This window comes from Microtus ochrogaster, unplaced genomic scaffold (genome assembly GCF_000317375.1).
Source record: "Microtus ochrogaster isolate Prairie Vole_2 unplaced genomic scaffold, MicOch1.0 UNK26, whole genome shotgun sequence".
In the NCBI taxonomy this organism is placed as follows: Eukaryota; Metazoa; Chordata; class Mammalia; order Rodentia; family Cricetidae; genus Microtus; species Microtus ochrogaster.
In genome coordinates, this window is record NW_004949124.1 from 412,799 (window position 1) to 423,411 (window position 10,613).

General features: G+C 45.6%; 1 protein-coding gene across 1 annotated transcript in view; it reads right to left on the reverse strand.

Annotated features, from left to right (window-relative positions):
• Positions 1-10,613, reverse strand: part of Ltbp1 (latent transforming growth factor beta binding protein 1) — a 379,031-nt gene that overhangs the window by 231,692 nt on the left and 136,726 nt on the right. Inside the window, exon 4 of the mRNA XM_013354050.2 lies at positions 1,082-1,251. Coding sequence (XP_013209504.2) covers positions 1,082-1,251 — 170 coding nt within the window. The remainder of the gene's footprint in view (positions 1-1,081; positions 1,252-10,613) is intronic.

Below are 10,613 nucleotides of genomic sequence, written 5' to 3' on the forward strand. Positions count from 1 at the left end.
CTCTATAGACCAGACTGGCCTCGAACTCACAGAGATCTGCCTGCCTCTGCCTCCCGAGTGCTGGGATTAAAGGCGTGCGCCACCACCATCCCACTTTTTTTGTTGAGAAAACTTTCTTGAAAGATGAAGTATAGACAAACAAATCTGCCTTTGAATTTTCTATGGTAAAAAAGTGTCAATCACTACAGCATCATAACATAAAGTGCGAGGTGGGGACAGAAGTAGAGTATCAAATCCACAGCAGATTCCAGCTTCTAAAGCATCAGACAGTAGCAAAACCCTCCCCAGGCTATTCGCTGCTAGCAATGGAGAATCCTCCACCTCACACCTGGCACACTCTTTGGTCAGTCACGGTGAAGGCGATCAGTCAACACGGCCTAAAACAGAACGCTGCTGGCAAGAGAGGGTGAGTCTAGCTCTCGCCTCTGAATGGTCTGGGTCTCGCTCCAATGCATTCTCCCCGCGCAGACGCTGCCAGCAGACACTCCGTAGTACCTAAACCACAAATCTTCACATTCCCTCCGCTTCCAGCCAGAGCCTGTGTCCTTGAGCTTCACCCAGGGAGATACCAAGCAAGCTGGCCCCAGATACAATAGTCCTTCACAAACTCCGGCAACTCTTCCCTGCCATCTGCGAGGTAGACTAGGTGGAGCGTTCAGCATAAAAATAGCTAGCGTAGGTGAACCTCAGAGAGTCCTGCCGCACAAATCGGGCCGTTCACCGGGAATGGATCTTGGCAGCCTCACTAAAGAAAACATTTTATCAATACAAACATGTCAGACATGCAGCTGCACCTAAAATTAGAGGGAACACGTCTCCCAGCAGAAGAAATCCTACAGAAACAGAATCTCAGGCAAGTCACTCCAGATTTAGTTCCAAAGTCCCGGAAAAATGTCTTTCCTCTGAATAAGGAAACCAGGCTAAAAATCTGCTGTCTGGTTGTTTTAGGAACCAAAGTAGGTGTTTTAATGACTCTTGAATTTTATCTACTGTGACACATTACAGCTATCTAAACCAAGGGAAATGTTTCCAAACTCTGAGACTCTAATCCAGGAAAACGGCTGTTTGAGCAGATACTCACCCTGAAAGGGTGCGGGGCCTTGATCCTGCCCGTATCGCAAAGAGAAAGCGCCTTCTGTGGACTGCTCTCCAGGGACCACCTTCTGGGCTGGGAAGTACTTGGGCTGGAGTACGTACTCCTGGGTCTGGCCATGGTGAACCATCACATTCTGGGAAGGCAAGGGTGCCACTCTGGGGAGAAACAAAGAGAGGGCAAGAAGATAAGCAGGGGGTTTTAAAAGCCAACTAAGAAGGAGAGAAAAAAAAATCGAATGTCAAAAGGCACACCCTCGCCACCCAAGGCTCATCCGTGGGTACTGGTTTACAGGTGGAACCATCCGGTGTGAAAGGGACTGTCTGTGTAGTCAAAATGCATAGAGAGACACGGGTTGCAGCAGGTGGGTTTCATCAAAGACTTCAGAGAATAGCTACTATAGGCTTCATGCAAAACATAGGGCATCCATTTCTCAGAAAAAAAAATCAAAAAAAAAGTAGACACAAATAGGTACACACACAAATAATAAGAAGTAAATGAGCACAGGAGCAAAGAGCGAGAAATCAGCTTTAAGTGAAGAGAACCCGCGTAGGACAGCAGGACTCTGTTCCCAAATTGCCTACTTCTACTGGGTTAGCTCACTTGGTTCTTGGAGCCTCGGTTTACCATTCTGTAGCAGAGAATTGCTACAACCCAAGGCCAAGAGAAAAGATGTTCATAAAAATCAGAGCACACTAAAGCAGAAAAACGAAAAAAAAAAAACTAAATTGGGCATGGTGGTCACGCCTTAATGCCAGTATTTGGGAGGTAGAAACAGAGGCATCTGGAGTTTGAGGAAAACCTGGGCTATAGGGAGATATGCTAATTCAATATACACACACATGCATGCATAATTCCTTCTGAAATATATGCATATATAATTAAAATGTCTCAGGGAACTGGGCAGTGGTAGAACACACTTTTAATTCCAGTACTGAGGGGGCAGAGGCAGGTAGATATCTGTGAGTTCAAGGCCAGCCTGGTTTACGGAGTGAGTTCCAGGGCAGCTAGGGCTGTTACACAGAGAAACCCTGACTTGAAAACCAAACCAAACCAAAAAGTCTTAGGAAAATATCTATTTAACTTTATGTTCGATGTCATAATTACCTATTATGGCTACACACATTATGGTCAATAACTCAGGTTAAGTGTTTTATAATTTACCAGTTCCTACAAATAACAAGAATAATGAATCATGGGTGAAGACCAATAATGAAAAGAAAAAAAAGATACTGACTTGTTTATTTATTTCTTTACTTACTTATTTAGTGTGCCATCTGTGTGTGTGTGTGTGTGTGTGTGTGCGCGCGCGCATGCGCGCGCGCGCGTGCCGGAAGTAGGCAGCCAATGTCTTCTCCAATCTATCTGCACCTAACTGAACCCGGACCTCACCAATTCAGTTAGGCTGGCTCTTCAGCTTTCCAAGGGCTCTGATCACTGGCCGCGCTGCCACACTGGGCTCTTTACAGCACTGCTGCGGATCAGACTCTGGTCCTTAAGCTCTCAGAGAAAGAACTCTACTGACAGAAGCATCTCTCTCCAGCGGCCCCACTCATTTTCAAGCACTATTAGACTCCAGCAGACAAGCACTAACAGCAAACAGCCTTTGAAAGGGACCTGCTTGCCCATGTGGCCTGACTCTATAGATGGGTTCCTCAAGGGACTGGCCAAACAGTAGAAGAAACACCAATCACCATGTCACCAAAATTCCACCATTTGGTATCTTCACCAAAAAAGTCAAAGACTCTCGTGTGAGCTTCCTCGAATTCATTCTCGTTAGGAAGGAGTCGTGAAGTAGGACCAAGCATTCCTGGGCGATTAGGGACCAGAAGTGGCTGAAGGGAGCTGGCACCTCGCATCCACTTCAAACCCTGTGGTCTCGAAAGGCCTAAACTTGGATCTGGATCTTCCCAGATGTGGTGCCACACAGGGCAGTCCTTTGTCACCAGACTAGTGACTGAATTAGGAAAAGCCTAAGGATTAGCACAATAAACACTTCTATTTTGATGATGTAAGTGTTGTTTTGAACTAGAAGTATGCTCGGGGGTTAGAAACAGCTGGACATATCTGGCCGTCACAAGTCTATTCTGCCAGCCTCCTCCCCAACTTGGAAGTGGCTCTTTCTCCCTAAGCCACTCGGTCACCCTGCTCATAACCTAGACTAGCTCCTGTTTGGAACAGGAGGACCCAGAGTTCCAGGAGACCTGGAGAGCCACTAACCACGCCTGTCTTGGCCATGTCCAGAAAGGTGAGTCTGGGAGGCTGGGGGCTGCAGGGCTGCCTTCCAGGTAAGCCACTCTCCCCTCTGAACTGGGACAGCAATGGCTGTAAGAACTGGGCTGCAGATGTAAATGCACAGGGCTCCTTCTGCGCCATGAAACAGGCGAGACTCAAAGGAGAGAAGACAAGCTGTGCCTGTCATGTGGCAACAGCCTTCCAGCTTCTTTCACCCAGCCATTTTAGAAAAAAAAAATTCATTGGTTTTTAATTATTCCAATTTCTTCTTTCCCTGTTTGCAGGATGAGGGGAGCCTTTGTGATGAGAAAATGCCAAGCTACTCACATCACTGTAACTGTAATTTTCAAGGGGGGGAGGTGCAAATTCCTGAAAAGAAAATTTAAGCATCAAAACCATGGGGATTCTGGTTCAAAATAAAAGGGGCACGCCATTGACCTCCTTTCCTCCATCCTTCCTCACAATTACAGGTAAAGGGGAAATTCTATAAATTCTATAGTAAAATCCTAAATTTTACTATAAATTCTAAAATACCACCACACTGGTAACTTCAAATATTTAGTATTTAAATATTAATATTTAATATTCCATATTGTCCATCCACTGGAGAATCTCTCTGTTTTATCCACTCCCTCAGAGGCCTCAGGTCCACCTTCCGTTCCCGTCACTAGTACCTGTCCCAGCCAGCAATCATACTTTGTATTACTCACCAGCAAACATTAAGAGGCATTAAAGCAGATGTGTAAGGTAGTCAAAGTATAGTGAAAACCAGTGGCTGCTACAGCAAGGGGGAGAAGCGATGCTTCCCATGGGGTGGGGTGTGCCCTTCTTTTCCTCAGCCTACAGTAAGCAGCATGGTTGGCCTGGAGATGTAGTTTGCATCTCCACTATTGTCTGTATCTGTACACAGGCAAATGAATTTCACCTAACAACAGCCACCATCGCTGTGAAGGGTATACTGACATTATTGTCCCTCTGGTCTATTTTTTTTAGCAGTCCTGGGCTATTTCATTTATGGCATGCGATAACTCAAGGCATAAGGACAGCATTGGTCAGCGGTCCCTGTAGGACTTCAAGCACGAATGAATCCATCTCCTGGTACTTCAGTGGTTCTGGATACTGAATCCAAGCAAATGACAATAAGGACAAGTGGGGCCAGTGTCTTCCAAGAAAGTCTGTTTATGGAGACAATTATTCTCTCCAACTTAGCAAGCCAACCATCCAGAAGTCAAAATATAACCCCACCCCACCTTCCAAGGTTAAAAATAAATTAAAAAATATTGTTCTTCAAAGGAATGAAAATACCTTTGATTGATGATCAAAGATGAGGTAAAATCCCAACATCTATTCCTCTCCTCAATAAAGCCCTCTCCTGCAGACAGAAAGACTGTTCCCCATATGACAGGGAGCGATCAGAGCGTGATGCAGGACAGAAGATAAACAGCAGGAGACATTAGAATAGAAACTATGACTGAGATCTGGGGACTCAGGGAAACTGAAGGACATGACAGAGTAAAAGGAGGAGAGAACCCATGCAAATGTGATGTCGGGAGCACCGGCCTCCAAGAGGGATGGAGAGTGACAGAGTAAAAGGAGGAGAGAACCCATGCAAATGTGATGTCGGGAGCACCGGCCTCCAAGAGGGATGGAGAGAAGGAAGTAAACAAGCATCCGCCCCCCGCCACGGCTCAGTGCAGAGCAGGCGTCCACAGACAAGTATTACAAATGGGCAATTGCAAAAGAGGACCGAATGATTAGAGGCTCCCATAAAGGTCCAGGATTGGCTGGAGGAAGCTGAAAAATTCTGAAAGAGGAAGAGTGGAAGTGGGGTCCCCCCTCTTTCCCAACTGAGGCTCATGAGATAACACTGGTGACCATGACTTTGACAGCCGAAGCTGCTAGAAGAACATGAAACCAAGGACAAAGTGTACTGTTGGACTTCACGGGGGAGGCAGGAAGCCAGCACATGCAAAATAGTGACCCTGGGAGGAAGACGGGAGAACAAGGGAGAGGCAAGCAAGTCTTCGCTCACTGTGACATTCTTAATTGGGTAACATTCACAGCAAGCGCTGTGAAGACCAGCTACCTCGGGGAGTATTACTAGCTCAAGGCCAAAGGGAAAAGGAGGAGCACAGAGGGACACTGAGCAAAAGCTGCTGGGAGAAGAGACCCATTTCTGGAGAAGGGCCACCTTCATTTCCCAGACAGAAACACACAAGGGGGGATCTCCAGAAGGCAGGTGGGGAAGGCCTCCACGTAAAAAAAAAAAATGACGTTCTAAATAGCCACTACCTTCAAAAAGCAAAAATATTTTTTAAAAAAAAAAGGGGGAAAAATTTAAAAAGTGAGCCATCAAGATGAGCTAGTAAAGATGCTCAAGGCCATACTTGATGGTTTCATTCTCAGGGCTCACTTGAAGAGGACGAGAACCAACTACGGCAAGTTGCCCTCTGACCTCTACACACATTCTGTGGCATGCACGTGTGCAAGCATACAAAATAAATGTGAAAAGATTTTTTTTTCTAAATTTTTTTATTAAAAAGCATGGACAACTCTTGGAAGACAGTCATGTGTAATTGTGGAGACACCTCATGAGAATGGGGATTTATATTTAAAATTAATCTTTTTGTTTGTTTGTTTGAGACAGGGTCTCGCTACCTAGCCCTAGCTGTCCTGGAACTCACTATGTAGAGCAGGCTGTCCTGGAACTCACAGAGATCTACTTGTCTCTGTTTCCTGAGAACTGGGATTGAAAGCACAGTTCATACAGATTACACACAACCAGCATCCTTTCTTCAATGTCATGTGATTAGATAGAAAATCTAGCTTACTTTGTAGACACAAAATTTTTCACAATTAGGATTTGTTTTCTCTTTTTCCTGATGAAAAACCGTTTCCATGCACTATATTTTGATCGCATTCTTTTCCTTCAAAGATCCTTCCCTCCACTCTACCTACCCAGGGGCATGTTCATTTTCTCTCTCTCAAAAAGAAAATACCCAAGACGAAACAAAACAGCACAGGAAATGAAAAAGCCTGGAGACTGTTTCACGCTGCCCAGCTGCTCCTGGGTAAAGATGGTTCGTGGGAACATGGTCGATACACCCAGTGACACTGGAGAAAACAGATTTCTTCCATTCCCACCAGCACCAGTTGCAAAGGGCTTCTTGGTCAGGAGTGGGACGTTCCACCAACTTCCCCTTTCAGTGCTGGGTTTTGTCGGCTTTAGGCCTGCATCCTGCTCTACAGACACTGAGCTGGCAGCACACACGTCGGGTCCAGCAGTTGAGACGGAGAATCACAAAGAGCAGAAGTTCAAGGTTATCCTCTGCTACCTAGGGAGCTTAAGGTCACCCTTGGCTACGTGAATCCCAGTCACAAACAGTTCTGAGGAGAGCGAACCACACTCAGTCGGCAGCCTTACTTTTCTGCTCTCTGGCATAGAGTTAAGGATGGTTGACATCTTCCTGTCCTCTGAGAGAATACAGGCTCCTATTCAAGAAAGCAGTTCCTCCCCTAGGGTTCACGACCTATCTAGCCTCAGGTTCTTCCACCCACCCCCACCTGCTGGACTTACATGTGTGTTTGAAAACACTCTGCTTCTGCAGTGCAAGGATTCAAACCCAGGGCCTCATGTATGCTATAACAAGAACTCTACCAACTGAGCCACAGCCCCAGACTCTTCATTTTGTAGTGAGCTTGAGAATCATTGTTCATGGAAATCAGTATAAATCAACTCATTAAGATAGATGATAGATAGATAGATAGATAGATAGATAGATAGATAGATAGATATGAGAGATAGATGTGATAGATAAATAGATACACAGATAGACATGCAGACAGACAGACAGATAGATAGATGAGAGAGAAGACATAAAGAGAATAGATAGGGTTTCAGAAGAAATTAAAAACGAAACAGAATAGGTCTAGAAACGACAAGCAGGAAAGGATTCCAAAAAGGATAAAAAAAAAATTATTTACGAATTGCCGCAGAGCAGCGGGATACCCAGAATTAGGACAGGCCATCGGGTTTGGTGGCAGGTCGCTGGCCACACAACAGCACGGCAGCAGTACCAGGAGGGGGTCAGAAGAAATGAGGGGTTCGCCAGTAGGAAAGAAAAGGAGAGGAAGGGGGAAGGAGACAGCGAGGGCACAGCCGGCTGCTCAGAGATCTGCATCTATGGAAACCTCTGTGTCTTTGTAAACATGGGGCAAACAATTGCACAGAACCGCTCTCCTCAGAAGACAGGATTAGTCACACAGTGCTTACGCCGCTGCCTTCCTAGTGGCAACTTTTGGTACATGGATTAACTAAACTTTTCCATATTTCTAACTAAATCCATTATTTGACCTGTGAGAGGGTAGGAGGATCTGGCAAAGGACACAGCGCTTTCCACTTCGGGCACAGGCTCTGGACCTCACAGAAGGAAACCCCCAGTTGGCTGTAAAATGCTTCCCACAAAAGGTCTGTCTGACACCATCTGATCCTTTCCCCTATGGTGAGCTTCCTGAAGAGAGATAAGTGACCAGGGAGGAAGGCTTGAGAAGTCAGCTCCAATCCCCTGGGCTGGTGTTCAGCTGTAGAACTCAAGTCATCATGGGGGTCTTGCTGCCTTCAAGCTTCTCACAAGTGTGGGTGATTGCTACTCCAGGAGAGGGGAAGACATCAGAGCAAAGAGGTTGTGCTTTCTCAGGAAGGACTCCCAAGAACATCAGAGGCAGTGCAAATCACTGGGGAGATGGTACCTGGCTGGACACATAAACACAGGGGAAGTGAGACAGGAGCTGTGGACTGTGACCTCATTCGTACAGAATCACCTACTGGACCCGAATACATCAGAGGTCAGAGACTACTGCTGAAGTCTGGAGGACAGGGTGAAACATACTGACTGTAACAGAGCGAGCAAGAACTGAAGGATTCCAGGAAACAAAGGCAAAATACAAAAACCCCATGAAAGCAAAATGACCCAAAGAAACACAGAGAAAGCAGAAGGCTGGAGACTACACCAACAACATAAATGTAAGAATAGTCCAGCAAAAATTCTTAAGGGAAACTTCAGCTGAGATGAAATAGACCAACATAAAACAAAAGAAAACAAACAAACAAAAACCCCACAACCCTGCTTCTGCCTCCTGAGTGCTAGAATTAAAATTGTGTGCCACAAAAACTGGCTTTGGTTGTTGTTGTTTAAGCTATGGAGAGGACACTAAAAGAAGCCGGTGGGGACAGGTGGGATAGTTGAGTGGGTAAAGGCACTTGCCACCAGACCTGAGTGCTTGAGTTTCATACCCCAGAACCCATATGGTTGAAGGAAAGAACCAACTCTTGTAAGGTGTTCTCTGACCTCCACACACATTCCATGGCACACACAAACACACAGACACACAGACAGAGACACAGTAAGTGACTACATAATTTTTTGAAAGAATCCAGGGGACATAGCTCCTTCTTTGGAAGCTATAAACCAGTAACAGATAGTGTGGAGACCATCCCTGTTGTATGGCTTCATTTTCTGTAAGTGCCTAAAAAAAATACAAACGATCTGAACAAGCCAGTGAAAAGTCAGAAGCTGCCAGGCAAAGACTGAAAGCAAGACCAAACCATACACTACCTGCAAAAGAGCCACCCAAACCACTGAGACAGCAGGGTGACCAGGAAAGAGCGAGAAGGGCTATGCCGTGTCACAGCAATACAAGAACTGCAGTGTTCACACTCATCACAGAGGAGTTGATTGCAGAGCTGAGAGGCTTACCGGGGACCAGGATGCTTGACACGTAAGGTTAATTCATCAGGATAACATAGCACCGGTGCCTGCTGGGCACTGAATGGCAGTACATCAAAAGATAAGTCAGAAATGCCTCGGACAAATTAGAAACAGTTAAAAAGCAGCAGTTCTTTCTGTTTTTGTTTTTGTTTTGTTTTGTTTTGTTTTGTTGAGATAGGGTTTCTCTGTGTTTCTCTAGCTGTCCTAGAACTCACTCTGTAGACCAGGCTGGCCTCAAACTCAGAGAGATCAGCCCACCTCTGCCTCCCTCCCTGAGTGTTAGAATTAAAGGTGTGTGCTCATCATCGCTCAGCTAAAGCTGCAGTTCTAACAGACATGAACACATAGAAAACCCAGGTGGACAAAGAAGATTCCAGCAGCGGCGGCAGCCAGCGTCACCGAGTCAACACTTCCACACACTGCACTAATTCAGAGAGGAATAGACTTTGCTTTCCAGCATATGCAGAGCACATTGCCAAGACAGACAGTATTCTAAGACATATTGTACATTTTGATAAGTTTTTTTTTTTTTTGGTTTTTTGAGACAGGGTTTCTCTGTGGCTTTGGAGCCTGTCCTGGAACTAGCTCTGTAGACCACGCTGGTCTCGAACTCACAGAGATCCGCCTGCCTCTGCCTCTCGAGTGCTGGGATTAAAGGCGTGCGTCACCATCGCCCGGCTCATTTTGATAAGTTTTACAAGATTTGAATCATATAAAATGCCCTGTTCTGACCATAATAGATTAATCCAGAAATTATAGACAGTAAAAACCCTGTGAAATACCCAAATAATAGGAAACTAAGTATCATGATATTACTTCAGCTATGCTGGGTAGTCTTATGTCAGCTTGACACAAGCTAGTGCCATCTGAGCGGAGGAAAGTTCAATTAAGAAAATGCCTCGATAAGATCTGTCTATAGAGCACTTTCTTAATTAGTGATTGATGGGTGAGGACCCAGCCCACTGTGGGTGATACCAGGTCTTGGCTGGTGGTCCTGTATTCTATAAGAAAGTTGGCTGAGCAAACCATAAGGAGCAAGCCAGTAAGCAGCACCCTTCCATGGCCTCTGCATCATCTCCTGCCTCCAGGTTCCTGCCCTGTTTGAGTTCCTGTCCTGGTTTCTGTCAATGATGGACCACTGTGGAAAAGCCAACTTGCTTTTGGTTATGGTGTTTCATCACAGCAATAGCAACCCTAACTAAGACAACAATGAACCACAGGGGGTGAAAAAAATCACAGTGGGAATTACTCTCAACTGAACTGAAATGAAAATACAGAATGTTAAGACAATGGATTGCTGGTAAATCAGTTATCAAATATAAACTCACAGTGCTGACTACCCACTTAGGGAAAGAAGAAAGGTCTCACCCATTGGTGTGAAGCTGAAAGTGAGACCCAAATCTGGCAAAAAAAAGGGGGGGGTGTTGAAATAAGAGCGGCAGGGGCTGCGTCCCCAGCACCCTGCCGCCCACATGGCTAGCTTAGCTTATGTCCCAAAATAATTACACGGAAACTGT